We start from the raw sequence: 17,612 nt of genomic DNA, 5'->3' as shown, positions 1-17,612 counted from the left end.
AAACCAAAAAGCACTTTTTGGTTTGAAAAGCCTACGGAAAACAAACAAAAGGTAACTACCCTAATACTATTTTGACAAAATGCTGGTGGTAGGGAAAGGGCTGTCGCTCAGTGGGAAAGCATCTGCTTTGCACACAGAAGGCCCTCTGTTAAGCCCCAGCAGCTCCAGGTAGGGCTGGGAGAGACCCCCACCTGAAATCCTGGAGAGCCACTGCCAGTCAGTGTAAACTATACTGAGCAAGGTGGACCCAACGGCCTGACTTGGTGTAAGAATGTGAGAATTTGAAAAGGTAGCAAAGATTTTCCATGGGAAAGGTGGCTGGATCTATATTCTTTATGGTTCTATGCTGCAGAAATGTCCCTAGCTCCATTGACAGGTTGCTGAAATCAGTGGTGGCTGCTTTCTACATTTTGTTTTGTTTTAAGCAGCCAAATAACTCATTTTTGTAACCAAAATCACAATGTTCTTCTGCGACTGATGCGGGAATCTGCAGAGAGATTCCTGGTTTCACAGTGTGCTTTTGTCTGGAAGCATGATTAAAACATGGGTACAAATGGAGGAGGCCTTACCTTTCAACATCTGGGTTTATGTATGTTCCATGGTCGTGTAGAAGTGGAATTCCCAGGTATAGCTTATTGTCATGTCACAGTGTTGGAGGGGTCTAAAAACCTGCACTTGTTGAAATTTTCCCACCTATGTACTTGCTAAAGGTATAGATGACCTCACGTTGAAAGGTTGGCCATGTATTGTATTGTATTGTACTGTACAGTATTGTATTGTTGTACCAAACTTTCTCTGCAATGTATAACCACAGGTCGGGATTATTGGATATAGTCTAGAATTTACTCTTAGTTTGCATAGGTTGACTGGCCTAACAGGCTTCTCTGGCATCCACTGTGGGCCCTAGAATGTGTTCCAGAATATTCTGCAACACTCATGGGTTCTGCACCAAACAAATCAATACAGAAAATGTTTTCTGAGGTAGGAACTTTGAACTCCGTTGGATTATTAAAAGGAATCACCAATTGCATATTTTGAAATAAAGATGTATGGATATAACAAAACCACATATTTAAATTTAGTTACCCTACTGTGTATCCTCACAGTAAAGATGGCCGCTTACTGTGTCAATAGAACTGATATTTCCATTATATGTAGTCTGGCCTATCAAACTAAACTTTCCTTCCTATTATTTAAATTGGGGCTTACTCATGTCTCTGAAATCGTACAACAAAGACATCAATGAAACCCTGTGAAGACCTATTTTTCCCATTTAATGTTTAAGATAGCCTTGACCATCCATTCTAAACAGAAACAAGTTTCTCTCAGTTAAATGAGACTTATTTTCTAGTTAGTGTGTTTAGGCATCTGACTTCAGTTTCTTCTTTATGGCCTAGTCAGGAAGGGTCTACAGCTGCTAGCAGAACACAAAAACAAAACTCATTTAAATGTGACTGAGAAAATAAATCTCTGTCATGATGTATGATTGCCATCGAGCGCTTTAGCTTTCCTTGCTTTTCTTTTTGCTTTTAAGTGCAACTGACTAATTACATTATTACTAAACAAATCAAATGAATGTTGAGGTGTCCCTTCCCTATGCAATTTATTGTAAATATCCCAGAGTATTCTCTGCCAGTGAAATTCTACCTCATTCCCATTGACTTCCAGTGGTGGGCAAGAGCTCCCCCATGGTTTGTAGCTCAGTGGTAGGATTGGCTATGGTTTTCTCCAGAGCACAGGCCTTGGCTCACTTTGCCTCCTCAGTGCCCCTCAAAACACTTGGGGACTTTGACAAAAAATATTGCTTAAATATATTTATATTATATAATTGTACGTATGTCACAGTATTTACAAGAGAACAGGTCTAAAGAAGGAAGTGAGTTACAAATGGCCACTCTCACTTTTCTAACTTGTCACCCACACCGTGCTGTACGGGAGTACTGTACCACAATGCAATTGTTAAAAACGGTCACATCCCAAAGACTGGCTCTAATTCTGTTATATAGCCAAGCCAGGGGCAACCGAGTCCTTTTTCCTTGACTGAAAGGCAGCAGCTAGTTGCAGAGTATGTTTCACAAATTATGCTAAGGTATATCTTTTTTAAGAAAAACAAAACAGCAGTTCTATCAAGTTCGTAAATTTCTTTAGGACATGCAAATTTGTATCAACAGACTCATACATACGACAACAAAATACCCATCCAAATTAAACAGTTCTAAAACATGTGTTTTTAAAGGTAACAACATTGTTTGTTTTGTCCCTGAGTCCATGCTGTAAATTTTCCTTATACAAATAAATAAGATGTTAGAACTCAACTGATCCCAGGGGTAGCCAAGCCAACACAGTGCTTTCCAGATGTTTTGGCCCACAACTCCCATGAACTGGAGTCAGTATGGCCAATGGACAGGAATCATGGGAGTTGCAATCCTGCAACATCTGGAGAGCACCACATAGGCTGCCCCTGGCCCATCCCATAAACAATGCCATTGCAACACTCTCCCAGCCATTCATTCAGGAGCATTACAGCTAGTCACAACTTTTAAATGCTTGAAGTTTAAAAATGCTTGCATCCTCTCATCGTTGTAACATATTTACAAATGTGAATGCACACCCACATACACAAACACACACAGAAGTTATTATTTTAAGCACCTTTCCTTCGGCTTAACACAGGAGAGCACTATGTAGTTGGTATTTTTTTAACACCATTCTTGGGACTCATCACTGAATTGCCAGGATGAGAATGTTAAGATGGCTTTCCTGAACTGCTAGTGACAGCAAAAACAATGCAGACATTATACAGGTGTTTTAAATTACAGTGTTTATAGGATGTAGACAAAGAGCAGGTTAACATTTTATCATTAGACTTTGGAATTCGCTCTGCAGTAAGAAGGTTTTTGTGTTTACCATAAGAACTCTAGATCCTGTTTTATTCTCATAACATGGCTATGGGGCTCCTGTTTTACAGATGGGAACTAGATCCAGGTGATCTGAGAGAGAAAATACAGCTTCAAATTCTGTTTTCTGAATTCAGCTATTTGCACACTCAACCATTGCAGCTTTTCTCCTTCCCAAAATTTGTACTGTTCTACGAGCTTAAGAAATTGGTTACATTTCTGCACCTTTGAGAGCTTTGAAGTGATGTTGGATCATGGCCAGCATGCGAAGGAGAAAACATGGTTGAATGGTTTTTGTTATGAAACTGATCAAGTTTTGAAAGGGTGACAGGTGATGTCATCCAGCTCTTTATTCACCCTTCAGCAAAGCTATTTATTTTTCTAGGTAGCATTGTTAAAGCCCCGTTTGCCTTTAGCATCACAGGAACATGATGAAATTCTAGTGCTCCACTTGTCAGCATATTAAAAACCTGTCCTAGCATTTAAAAAAAACTAAGCCTGGGGCATGATGGTGTCACAAATCTGATCAACATAAGCTACACAGGGCATGTTTTGACCTCAGGCTGAGCTCGCAATAGTCTTCAGAGTGGAAGCAATAATATTATGGGATAAGTACTTGTTGTTAGGGCTGACACTGGCATTAGGCAGTGTGAGGCAGCTGCTTCAAGCAGATGATTTTGGGTATCATTAAAGGGCAACAACTTGTGAGCTTTTAAAGTATCCTCATCATCCTTTTACTCTCATTTTGAAAGGAATGCCACTACCCTGGGAGCCTTTTTGAACGCCAATGCTCAAGTATAATTGAAAAACGGTGTGAAGACATGCAAAATTGTGCCAGTACAATACTTTCCCCCGTTAACCGCTGTCTGCATTTCTTCGTGTGTACTGCTAAGGCACCAAACCAGCAGAAACAATCAAAAGGTGCAAGTGCTCACAAAATAAAGTCACCCAGTTGAGAAACTGAGTTGATCTCACAAATTTGCCGCGAAATTATATGGTATCACCAGAGGACGGCATCACGCAGCTTACTGTAGCATGTTTAAAGTTGTAGTGAAAGATACGATGGTAATTTTAATGGGGCACGAAATAGGAAGCCAGGTCCCATTGCTCAGAGTGAAACACTGCCATAATTTTTGACCCCCATAGGAGGACAACATCTCTAGAAGGAATCTAACACTGGGACTGCCCCCCCTCCCCCGAGCGCACCTGCAAGAATATCCTACTGAAGCCAATTTTTTTTTCTAAGTGTGTTGATTTTAGGCAGGGATGGGGAAACTGGCCCTCCAGATGTTGTAAGACTCAAACTTCCATCAACTGTAGCCAACATAGCCAATGTTCATGGATTATGGGAGCTGCAGTCCAACAACATCTGGAGGGCCACTGGTTCCTCATCTCTGCGTTAAGGTGTCAGATCAGAACCTCTTGGACATGTTGCAGAGGTGGGGACAGCATAGGAGGCAAAGGTAAATAAGTTAACTAATCCAGTTTTTACTTAGAAAAATGGACTTGCTAATGTTCCTTTGGAGATATGAATCTGTTTGAATTCTTAAGGACATGGGGAGAGAAGGAAGGAGAGGCTTCAAACTCATCTACTGTTTGAAGCCACTGTTTGGAAAACAGGTGTTTTCAGAAGTCTTTCTTTGCAAAAGTTCAATTACAATGTAAATCATGATTCACTGACAATGAAGCATAAATGGTGGGAATAAATTTGACCTACAGCTTGTAAGACGAAGTGGTAGTAAATTTTAAATGGATTGGGACTTCCGGCCATTTCAGAGCTTTGAGGTGTAGTTTCCCCCCATCACAACCAGACTTTATGGTGTGTCACAGAACTGTAGAGCTGCAGACTTAAAGGGGCAGAGGCCCTATTCTGGTGAGATGCCCCCTCCCAAAATTGATTTCCACACCAATGAAAATAAAGAGTACCCAGTGAATCAAAGCAGAAATCGTTAACATCACACTCTTTCTCAAAAATGACATTCAAAAACAAGGATATTCAATACAGTATTTGTGAATTTTTTAGGGAGGGGAAAAGTCTTATTTCCAGAATTTGAATATTAAGCTATATAGACTCATAAACATATGAAATCCACCCCAAAATTAACTCCTAGTGTTCCATATTAAATTCAAGATGCAGCTTTCAATATCTTTGAATTGTCAGATTCAAAGCGGATCTGGGGCATTTGTTTGATAATTCCCACATGCAAAACTCATTTAATTTGCACTCCCCGCTCCCACCCCCCAATGTGTTTCAGCTGTTCAAATAAACCACCTTGATTTGTTCAAGAGCTGCTGTAGTGGTAAAAGGCATTTAATGTGACATGACAGAGGCAAAAACTTGTAAACACTTCACAAGATTAGAGAAAGTGTTAATCTCCCTATTTTAATCAGACACAAATGAAACCAACATAATCTGTGACCACCACCATACAGGTACAGTACTTGGGACTCATGCTCAGGCCTGCCAGCTCTATTGCTTTCTCGGTAAGTCAAAGGAGAAGTGGAAGAATCAGTCATAAATTTAATTGCTCTGCTTTCAGTTCTAGGTCAAGTGCATTTGCCCCAGAACTAAAATTAAATCAATTAGCTTTGACATTCTCTATCTGATAGGCTTTCTGCGGAAGTGTTAGCACTCACACATAAAACGAAATTTGGGCAACTGTCTAGTGTTATCTTCAGAACCAGGATTTTGGCATGTCTTTCTCAACTGCTACTCCTGGAGGTAACATGCAGCTGGTGACAAGCAACCAAGTTTTGAGGTTCTGCCCTTGTTAAGGTGCCTTGCCAAGTCCTCTGTACCAATAAACTGGCTGAAACTGATGCCTCTTCAGCAGTAGTTAAAAAGCACAGAGGCTGATCCTATATGGGGGTTTTGCCATTAATTTCATGAGGACAAGGTGATGAACACCAGCTATTCAAGAGTCATGAAGACAGCAAATAGGCAAATGCAGGTGGGAATGGCAGAAGAACAGGAAGAAGTCAACATTTTAGGATGAGATCTGGTCTTTATTTACCTTCTTCACCAGCAGCTCAAATGTACAGTAAATGTAGGTTTCCGACATTTTTTCGGTTGAGTAGTTTAAATTTTGAAGAAACATTTAGGGTGACTTTTTTGTGTGCTCATATGACAGCAGTGGAACAGGCAGGCATTCAATAGGGGCAACCTTCCCAACACTGACATGACTGACAAAGCTGGATTTCTACTATGCTGTTCTGCCAAGGTATAGTGCCAGGATCGGGTAGGTGGAAGACAATTTTAGTTCAGATGCATTTGAGTTCAGATGGAAATCTTCTGTTCGGTTGTGTCATGTGAATATAAAGCTATTGGTTTTAGAAACACAGCCCAGGACCACCCAGCTAATTCCCTTAGCCAAGAGGCTTTAGGCTTATATTTCTTGAATAGCAGCCCCCTTCTCCAAATTTCACATGGTAAACCACTTTTGAAACACATGCAGAATGTGATATGATACAGTATAAGGGGTGGGTGGTTCTAAAACCTAGGGTTGCTCAACAACTTTTTGAAATATGGCAACCCTATAAAACCACAGCACTGAAATGCTACCTTTTTTCCTTTCAACTGAGTTTCAGTACGTAATTTACTTTCTTATTCTAAACATGTATCAAGCTTATTTTTTAAAATGTATATATAGACAGTACCAAATGATCATTATGAGGTTTTATATAGGAAATTCCTAAGCTCAGTACAGATTAAATATGACAGAAAATTGCAGTTCTCAACCAGACCGAGCAAGTGTTTAAGAATCAATGGTCATTGTGACCATAATCAGGATGTGAACACTGTGATTAACTTGATAGAAGGGGTGGGTGGGGAAATGAACAAGAATACAGTATAAATGTTTAAAAAAAAATTACAGTTTTGTTGCAAGCATTTCATATGGGATTGTTTTTAACAGGACAATGCTTGTCTAAAATAATTAGACTGAAACCCAATTACCGTATTTTTCCGTCTATAAGATGCCCCCATGTATAAGACACCCCCTATGTTGGGGGACTCCAAATTAAGAAAACACCCCCTCAGCACTACCCGTGTTTAAGACGAGCCCCAATTTTAAACCTAATTTTTTTGGTAAAAAACAACAACAACCTAGTCTTATACACGGAAAAATACGGTATTCCTGAAATGGTCTTGATCAGAGGAGACCTCCTCCATGCATCTGACTACAGAATCAAAGCTATTTGTTCTCATAATCTAATGACTATGTTTATTGGGTGCTCTAGATTGTAAAAGGCTTTCTTCAAAATGTGGGTATTCATGCTGTTCTCTAGAGGGTATTCATTCTACTCTCTAGGGTCCAGACCTCCATGTCTTTGGCTTACACCTGGTCAACAGCTTTAGATCCCTTCTTCACTGATACACATCCGGAACCTATAAATCCACTGAATACAGTGGTGCTTACTCTCGAGAAAGCGTGCATAGGACCCTTTATTTTGCCTTCTGTCTTTGACCCACTTACTTCATCCCTCTAGCCTCATTCAATCTCTTATCTAACATCCTTCATTACTTCCTCCAACATACTTTATTACCTCTAAAAACATGTGTAAGTCCCTTTCTTTGCTGAGGTCCTTGGCATTAGCATCAACACCAGAATAAGATAACATGAATGAATATGAAGTGCTCTACTGCTGGCAAGGATCGGAAAAATGATGTTTTCCCACTAAACATAATATTAAGGCATGATCCTGCCATCCCACTGAAATCAGTGGAAGAAATGTGACTATTTACATATCTGTTTCCCATTGAAGCAATTGTCATGGGCTTATCTGGTTGGTGCCCTTAGAACTCAACCTGATAAAAGTCCTCAGAACAAGAGTCTCTGTCAAATGTCTGTTTTTATTTTATTCAGGTGACTTTTAATATTTTCCTTCCTTAGGACAATGAAATATTTTCATTAGAGGAAGTTTGCCATGATCAGCCTCAGGATAAAATGCATGGGATAAAGATGCAAAGTTAGGATTTTAAAGTTTGTGGGTTTTTTTCCTTGTTAGAAGTTATTTTATTTTACATTCACACACACACTGATGTCCTTCTAAAAAGTACCACATTCAACTGTGCTCTGTACACACGGGTTTAAACACTTGCTCATGTAGTTATGGAGCCACATGAATGATACTACAAGAAAAACTAGGATAGCTTTTATGCAAGTAATCAGAGGGAGGAAGAGCCCACTGCCTTTCAAAAAGGTCATGTGTGATTAAGAACAACGTTAATACAAGTTTGACCTTTCAATAACTGTGAACTTCTGCAGCACCCATAAACCACTGCTGGCAGCTACAGCTGCTCAAAATGAACTTTCAAAGGGTCCATTTCACATCACATGACACTACTGAACTGAAGATTCAGACACAATCCATCTTCTATTTGAAGTCAATGGCAAAACTCCCTTGGATTTTCATGGGTCTTACAGCCCCAATAAAATTAAAGATATGCCAGAATGCCTCATGACTAGCCACCACATCAGCCCAGTGAAAGGAACAAATGTGCAATTTGTGAATTTTTAAAGGAAGGACATCTGCCATAAGATATAGTTTTAAGTAGTTCCATTGGGACTTGTTCGGTTTATTTGTTATTTTTGTTTTCCAGTTTGCACATGAACCTGGTATCTCAATTTGTGACACCACACTGTAGAGAGTGTGATGTCATAAAGAAAGGCACTGATGTCATAGGCTCCCTAGTGCAACAACAAGGGACCCAAGGAAATGACAAGGCCATTTGGCCCTACTATGTACGTAACTCACTGGAAAGAAATTGAAATGTGATATATTCACTGGAAGCACCAATTAGTCTAACACCGGTTATTCCTACAATAACCAGTGTGTGATTTCATGCCGCTTGGTGACCAAGAATATAACCAAGGATAAATGGCCTTTCTTGGTAACTAAGAGGCATGCATATTTCTCCAACACCTCTTTAAAAACAACAACAACCCACATTGGAGTTTCAAAATAGACCTGCAGCCTTATTACTGGGATATTTTACTGGGTCATGTTGGGTTTCTTTCACCTTCAGATCAAAATCAAAATCCACGCTTGTGGATGGAGGGATGGGAATGGGGAAGATTAAACCCAAAAAGGAAAGGAAGCTGTAAATCAGAAAATGTATTTCTTGCTGAAAAAGGGGTGTGGAGGTGGAGATATAAAGCCCATGAAAAGCCCACAAAAGAACAACTATTGAACGTTGCCAGTTCAGGAGAATGTAGGAGGTTTTCTCAAAGGGGTGAGGGCACTGGGTTTATTTCAGAAAATGGACGAAGATGACCCTCTTGGCTGAAGAAAGCATTGTGAGGAACTGGTGAAGCTGAAAGTTAAAAGGATAATGCCCCACAGTGTAGACTTCCTGAAGTAGCTTAGTAGTTGTATTGGCGCTGGCATGGCTGGTAGACAAAGCTGCCTTGGTGTTTGGCCCGGCGCGGGCGGCACTCTCTGGTGCGGTTCTGCCGCTGCATGACTTTCTGACTGAACTTGTGCTTCTCCGACAGCTGCTTTGCCCTCTGAATCCGACGCACTTGGTTGACCTTCTCCAATATGGCGGCCTTGGTGGCAAGAGAGGTGGAGTGGTGAGGGGCATGACGCTGCAAACGGCGTTCAGGTACCTCACTGCAGAAACAAAGGTACACAAGACTCAGGGTGGTTCAAGGCTCTTGGCAGGGTTAGGCCTACTTGAGAGGACATAAGAGACTTCCCCTAAAGTTGCAAAAGGCCTTCTTCATCGAAGCAGCCCACTCATAAGTATAGCGGGGAAGCAGAAATACTTGTGCCCTCCCAATCCGCCTGCCACAAAACATGGAACCAGTTGTATGCAGAGACCACTCATGAGATCTCCCTCCTCTCTGCAGGGATAGGGATGGAATGAACTGTCTGTGCATTTGAACATGTTACACATTAGACTGTATACATGGTGGGAACATATGAGCTTCCTCCATGGCCTCAAGACTATTTCTACACCCTAGTCACTTCAATAATAATAAAAAAGTGTGTGTAGGAAATCATTTACAACATCAAAACAGTCAGATGCAAGACTAACACACCCAATTCTTTTAAAATGAAGTTATCACATTCAATGATGAAGAAAGTAGAAAAGGCACAAGTACAGAACTGGTCAACATTCTGCTTCAGTGGATGTCCCTGAGTTATTGTTATTCTTATTTATTAAATTTGTATACCACCCTTCATACAAAGATCCCAGGGCAGTTTACAGTAGAAAAATGCAGAATAAGAACACAAAATACATAATAAAACAAAAAACTAATAACCCCCTCTCTCACATAGTATTATGAACAGGGGGAACACTAATTTTTTACACACAGGCAAAAAAAAGGTAAAGGTAAAGGACCCCTGGACGGTTAAGTCCAGTCAAAGGTGACTATGGGGTGCGGCACTCATCTTGCTTTCAAGACCGAGGGAGCCGGTGTTTGTCCACAGGCAGCTTTCCGGGTCATGTGGCCAGCATGACTAAACTACTTCTGGCAGAACGGGACACTGTGACAGAAGCCAGAGCGCACAGAAACGCTGTTTACCTTTCCGCTGCAGCAGTACCTATTTATCTACTTGCACTGGTATGCTTTTGAACTGCTAGGCTGGCAAAAGCTCAGGCAGAGCAACGGGAGCTCACCCCATTGTGCGGATTTGAACCTCCAACCTTCTGATCAGCGAGCCCAAGAGGTTCAATGGTTTAGATCACAGTGTCACCTGCACAATACTTAATTTCATAGACATCTATATATCTAAACATTGTGGCAGTTGTCACTTTGGACACTATTTGCATATGCTCTTCATCAGTTAATGAATTGATTTTAAAATGATCCCAGACCGTCAGTCAAGACTCATTTGCCTAAATTAATTTTATTATTATTATTTTGGTAATGAAATCTGATAGTGGGTGAGGTTGTTCTTAGTAGCCAATGTCTTGGCCCATTTCCCTCAATAATCCAAGCTTACCCTTCAGGGATGTGCTCCTCAGCATTTTCCGTTTCCACAATGATGCTGCTGCTGGTGACATAGACGGACATACTGGGATGTTCAATCAAAAGGTCCTCCATGGGGTTGCTCTCCATGCTGACGGGGTCAGGACCTTCTGCAGTAAAACAGGGGGGAGGGGTAACAAACCAACTCTCGTCCATCAAGCAGGGGTCAGGCTGAGAGGGCATGGACCTGCTGACACAGTCACTGAGGGAGTGGGGCGAAGACGTGGTAGGTGGAGGGGACCCACGGCGGCAACGAGAAGCACAAACAGAATCCTTCTCACCTACCCGCCGCTCCTTACTGGAGGCTGAAGCGTAACTATCTAATGAGAGACAACAAGAGTCACCACCCACACAAAAACGGGAGGACAGCCAGAACAAGAGCAACGACAGCAAGAAAATAAAATAAAATAAAAAATTCAAAACCAAACCAAAAAGAAAAGGTAGTTACCGTTGTTCAAAGCCATGCAAGGGTTGTGCAAGGCAGTGCAGGGGTGGGGAGAGGATTAAGAGGGGAGAAGTGGCACACACATTCAATATACATTGGATGGGAAGGAAGGGGTGAGGGAGGGAGAAGAGAAAGGGGGCATTATTAGTACAAATGACACCCCAAAGGCATTTTTTTAATTCATCCCAAAGCCTTCCCTGAGGAGTCAGGGCTGGCTCAAGATGTTTTGCCACCCCAGGTAGCTGCGGCCTTGCCACCCGAGCAGTGAGCCCTGGCATAACTTGCAACTGCAGCTGCACCCCATCTGAGATTAGTTTCCCAGCATCCTTTGCAACAACGGCAGGGAACCTGGAGGTGCTCCTCTCAGAGTGTCTGTTGCCACCTCAATGCCCCTAAAAACATGGTGGTCCCCAAGAGACGCCTTGGGTTGCTTGTACACACAGTCCAGCCTTGCAAAAGTGTGAGCCACCATGCTGGTTGAAGGAAGGGAAATCAACAAGAGTGACAACCCACAAGCAAAGCAAGGACGTCCTCCCATGGTGGGTTATCAAAGCGCCAGAGGAACATAGAGCTACAAAGAGCGTTGCCAAATAGTAAGAGTGCCTAGCTCTCCCTATCTGAAGAAGTGTGCATGCACACGAAAGCTCATACCAATGACAAACTTAGTTGGTCTCTAAGGTGCTGCTGGAAGGATTTTTTTTTATTTTGTTTCGACTACAGCTACCTACCTCTTCCAAGATGGTGAAAACCAGAAATACTGTATCATACCCACGTGTGTTAATATATTTAAAGGTATGCATATTTAAAAGGAATTACTGGTTCAAAAGAAGAAAGAAAAGAAGTAACAGAAGAATGAAATGGATGGTAAAACAATAAATAAGGTACAAGAAACAGGCAAGCTGGTACAGATGGCATCCCTAGTGGAGAAGGATAGAAGAAAGAGACCTCACCGGTTCATCTCCCTTTCCAATCTATCCCAACAGATCCAAACCCAGACACAGTGACTGGGCAGATGGAAAACAGAAATGCTCCATTTGACATTAAGACACCAACCCTACACACAGTGATGTGCCACCAAGTCCCACTGACATACAAATATATATATAGGGGAAAACACACACACACACACACACACACACACTTTTAACACCAATATTACCCACTTGAGTGAGCACAATTATCCACCAGGACTTCATTTTGTCTGTCCTAAATTTTCTAACTTTCTGCTTCATTGGACGACCCTGGGTTCTCATATTATGGGGAAGTGAGAAAAACTTGTCTCTATCCTCCAAGTAAAGGAGAAAAGGCAAAGCAGGTCTGGGTGCCAAAATCAGTAGAGTTGGAACGCAGAGCAAGTGCCGATCACCATGGAGAGAACTCACTAGTTCACAAGGGACACAACAAATCACTGCTTCCCCCTGTCATAATTAGGGGGACATCTGCATACTCGGAAAACTTGGCAACTGGCTAACCACTAGGGGCTGTATATGAAGCGGCAGCCTAGTCAAGAAGACAGCAGCAATGTCAAACTCCGGATGTTGTAACTCGGACACTGTTGTAACCTGTTCTGAAAATGCACAACCTTCAGAGAGTGTGAAGAACATGTTCTGCAACTTCCCACTAGCTTACGAGAAATTGGCTTTAAAAAATAGCCATGGAGAAGCTCATAGTAGACCAGTGATAAGCAACAGAATACCATGAAGGTACATCAAGTTGGGAGAGCAGTAAGCACAAGCCACCAGCATCCAATTCTCCCATGCAGATTGTAATCCCTTACTCCACATCCCAGGCCTTTCCTGGTGGTACCCTGATCCTTAGGAGATGCTTCACAGGGCATTAACAGAGCAACTCCTCTGATCAAAATCAGAGCTAATTTAAAGTTAAAGGTTACTTGGGAGATCCGTTGTTGAAGGTTAATTGAGGACTGACCATGGGAAAAATAGTTTTCATAGTTTTTAAAACCTTGGCGCGTGCGTGCACGCGCGCGCACACACACACAAAACCAGAGCTTTGCATTGTTGCCAAGTTGTGGGTAGCTTGTTGTGAGAAAATCTTGTTTATTTCAGTATGAGAATGCAAAGTGTCTCATTCCTCTTATGGATGCCCCTTATTCATGCATATGTGCAACAATTCTCAAACATTTGGCAACACGGCTGCATCTCATTGGTCCAGCTGACTGGCCCTGTGTCTCATAGGATGGTTACTCAATCTGGGCAGTATTAGCTCATCACCAAAGATATACAGTAATTCAGCGAAAGGTGGAAATTCAGCAGGGGCCTTGGTTAGGGCTTGCGCAATTCCAGTACCAGGAAGAAGGTGGCAATAATTAGCCCTGACTGACAGGAGGAATGCAGGATCTTAAAAAAGAAAAGAAAATGTAAACAGCATCGCTTCTTGGCAGGGTGTGTAGCTGAATGAACACAGAGATCAAAATACCAACAAGTATGCTAAGCAGGAGTGGGGAATCTGCAGCCTTTTAGATGTTGCTGGGCTCCAACTCCCATTATCCCTAACCATTCGCCGGTCTGCCTGGGACTGACAGGAGCTGGAGCCTAACAGCATCTGCTATTGTGGGGGCCGAAGCTCCCACGGTCCCTAGGAGTTGGTTCTTATTGCTCTGTATCAGATAAGGGAAACTAAAGCACTTCAAATATAGCTGGGACTCCAACTACCATCAACCCCAGCCATCATGGCTAGCTTTATCTGTTTCTCCACCTTCTGCTGTGCACCACATCTCAGTTTCCTAGCCAGGGCTTCCTTCTCCGTACTAGGCATCTTTGCATTTCAAAGCATGCAGCTAATGAATACACCAGATGTATTTCTCACTCAAATATGGCCAGCCTCTTTTGTTCCCTCTCTGTGTGCAACAAGTTGCATTGCACACAGTAAAGGTGAGGACAGGAAGTGAAGCTGAAAGTGTTGCAGCATCTGTTGCCCAGCAGTATTGCTAGATGTGGTTTTCCAAGGTACTGTACTGTAATTGTGTTTTTCTTGGTGTGGAGCAAATGTCTTGGGACAGCCTTGTTTTGTTATTAGTCTGGGCTGTGGAAGCTGAGAGAGGGAGTGGGATGAGCAAAAAAAGAGTTTCTGATCACTGTAAAGCTTTGAGAAAGGAGGAGACCCAGCGAGGCCTTTCAGATTATCAAGGACAGAATGTTAAACCCACTCAGAGAGTAATCCTAACTGAATACAGTCAGATTTATGTCCACATGTTCATTATTGCTGTGCAGTGAACTAGGTGAAGAGAAATACTCTTCCTGCCCCTTAATTCAACATTCACACATTGGGGGGTGACCATAGCTCAGTGGGAGAGCACCTGCCAGGTTTAATCATTGGGATTTCCCCCCCTCACTTTTGTTACACAAGAGTGCCCTTTCAGTTGGCTATAATGCAGCAACACTGGGGGAAACATCACAGAACAACTAGTAAAATGTGTGGATGGTCAAGTCAATCCAGCACTAATGCACTATTATTGTGTCAATGACATATTGAAAGTACACCTGTAAAACAAAACAAAGCACCTCACTCTGCAAGGATCCTCAGGCAATCTCCAAACGTCACGCAAAAAGCATTCTGAGGAGAGGACATAACAAACAGGGCTTGCTTTCCAACTGATAGGTAGCTTTATTCTTAGCTCCCTCTTAGGCTATCTAATAATATCTGTAACACAAGCATGAGCCTGGTGGGTGTTTTCCCCCCCAAATGGCAATGGATTGTCAGAAGGAACAGAAAAGGGTGGATCTGTGCAACACAGAGCATTGTTTACTTGGGTTCTCTCTGCTAAATTTGCAAGCAAAAAGGGTCATAGATTGGTTGTCACTGGATGCTGAGTCATCTGACTTCCGCTCAGCAAAATGGCAAAGGCAAAAATCAGTGACTAAGATGGAGGAGCGTTCACTTGCCTGAGAAACTAGCAGCTAGGCAGCCACGAAGACCTTCACAGCGAACGATGCAGCCTTAAGCACACTTACTTGGGAGCAAGTTTTGAATAAACTTCTTTGGATTTGGTAAAGGAGACCTTGAATTAGCACCGATTCTTTAAAAGTGGTGTGTGTCATGTGAGTTATCAACAATATCAAGCCAATCTTTTTAAAAAATAAAAGAAAGCACAAAGTAGAGAAGTCTTGGAAACAATTGCTTTCAGAAAAAGCTGTTTCCTATTACACCTATGCAAAAACCAGCAGCTAAAGCTAAACATGACCACCTGCTAGCTGCTCCAGATCAATCCAGTTTTAAAGGAACAGCCACAGAGGTGTATTCAGAAGCTGGCAACACAAAGCTGGAGCCCATGAAGAAGGCTGATAGGGCAGAAAGCAGGGAGATAAATACTAGGGAGAGCCATAGCCAATAACAGGCACAGCCAAATAATTCTACTTTTTACCCCTATGCTCATTCCTGCTGAATTCTTCAAGGGCAACACTTGAGACTAAGGAGAAGGAGATACAGGCAGTGCTATCCCTTGGACTGGTTGTAAGCAAGAAGTTAGGCAGGTGGGGCTGTCTGAGGGCAGATTGAGGTTGGTGGGGCAGGCTCCATTTGCCCAAAGGGATCAACTTTCACTGAATATAAAGCCTGCCTGTTGGACATGTATGGTGGTCTCAGCTTAGTAAGATGTAGATGTAGAATCAGGTTTCATGTCTGGAAGTTTGACACTTCTGTGTATTTTGTTTATATACAGTGGTACCTCCAGTTACGAACTTAATTCGTTCCAGAGGTCCGTTTTTAACCCGAAACCGTTCTTAACACGAGGCACACTTTTGCTAATGCCGTCGCACCGCCAGCACGCAACTTCTGGGGCAAAGTTTGCAACCAGGAGCATCTACTTCCAGGTTAGCGGAGCTCGTTACCTGAAGCGTTCATAAGGAGGACGGTAGGTAACCTGAGGTTCCACTGTATTAAGGAATCAATAAAGATCTACAGCCAGGCTGCATTCAATCAAGGTAGATGATGCTTATAAATAGACTTCATCACTCAAAAAGAAGGAAGGAGGGAGAGAGAGAAATACTTTCAGCCGCTAGGAAACAAATGTCTCCAGCTATTCCATCACCAAATAACAAGTACTTGTGGCCTTTTTTAGCATAAAGCGGGTGCTCAAAAATAAAAATGCTGACTGCAGTTTGACTTCAAGAAAGACGACGTGATGCTTTCAAATTTTATGAAATCAGCCTGGTGCATTCATTCATTGGTGCCAGCCCATTCATTGGAAGGACAGGGCATTTGCTGTATGAAGCTCTTGCAAGTGCTGCTATTGCCAGGATTGGGAATTAGAATATGGATTAGAGTATGGATGAGGAACAATGGCACAACTGAATCCTGAACACAAGATCAGAGCAAAATTACTGTATAGCCAGCATAAAGCCAAGGCTCCCTAATGGCAAGGATAGCCTCTGTCACAATTGTTCTATGATGAGCAAGGAGGTAGCTCACTCGCCAGCTGGGATCCACCCTGGAGCCTGGATCTGCCTGCAAAGGCAGAGCTAATCTGCTGGCTGCACTTGGCTGCCAACCCTTAACTCATTCTTTCTCTCTGCTTCCATTTTAGGCATATAGAACGGGCTCAGCACTGAGAGAGAAATACATGCTAAGTTGGGAACAGGATAAATCAGGAATAGCCAGCTAGGGAGTTTTTTGTTTGTTGCATAAGATGAGCCCAAGGGAAAAGCAACTGCCCAGATGCCTGCTCCCCTTCCCTTGTTTGCTGCTGTATCATGCAACCATTAAGTCCAGGATAGTTGGAGAAGAAGGACAGGCAGCTGGGCTGCTGCATCACCTGAGCAGGAAAAGACAGGCAACTGGCAAGTTAACTGACTCAGAGAGCTACAAGAGTTCTAGCTTGATTGAAAAGTGGCACTGTACACCCGAGTGCCTTATTCAGACACCAGGTTTGTGAGACACTCCGGCATCTGCAGGTAGCTGTGACTTCCAGGCAGAACAGAAGCATCTTCCACCCTAGGTAATGTAGCCAGAATGAGCATACATTCACCTTGCTTGGCCATAGCAAAGGTCAATGCAGTCCAGAATTCGGTCTCCAGCTGTAGTTAGCCACATGACCTTCTCATCGTGTGTGTGTGTGTGTGTGTGTGTGTGTGTGTGTGTGTGTGTGTTTAGAAATTTTTCAGTTATCCCCTGATCTGTGGAGTGCACAGTAACACCTTTCATTCCGAAACCTAGAGAACCAAAACTACTTAGAAAGTTCTGCCTCTTGCGGAACCTCTTAAACTGCCTTTTGCAACCTCTTAAACTGATCTGAATTTTGGGAAACGCTTCCAAGGCCAAGGGTATCTCAGC

At 42.5% G+C, this 17,612-nt stretch overlaps 1 protein-coding gene across 11 annotated transcripts in view; it reads right to left on the bottom strand.

The window, feature by feature from the left end:
* Positions 1–5,187: 5,187 nt before the first annotated feature.
* The window catches only part of TP53INP2 (tumor protein p53 inducible nuclear protein 2), a 31,329-nt gene continuing 18,904 nt past the window's right edge, over positions 5,188–17,612 (bottom strand). For 5 of the 11 annotated variants that reach the window (XM_035123924.3, XM_088673491.1, XM_088673490.1 and 2 more), the window contains 2 exons: positions 10,854–10,989; positions 5,188–9,512 (listed from right to left, as the gene is read on the bottom strand). In XM_035123924.3, the coding sequence (XP_034979815.2) occupies positions 9,263–9,512; positions 10,854–10,989 (386 nt within the window). In that variant the 3' untranslated portion in view covers positions 5,188–9,262. Of the gene's footprint in view, positions 9,513–10,853; positions 11,200–17,612 lie in introns of all 11 variants that reach the window. The other 6 variants (XM_035123921.3, XM_035123922.3, XM_088673487.1 and 3 more) reach the window with 3 other exon arrangements.

Source organism: Zootoca vivipara, chromosome 7 (assembly GCF_965207765.1).
Source record: "Zootoca vivipara chromosome 7, rZooViv2.hap1.1, whole genome shotgun sequence".
Taxonomy (NCBI): domain Eukaryota; kingdom Metazoa; phylum Chordata; class Lepidosauria; order Squamata; family Lacertidae; genus Zootoca; species Zootoca vivipara.
This window is presented reverse-complemented; position numbering and strand designations above follow the sequence as displayed.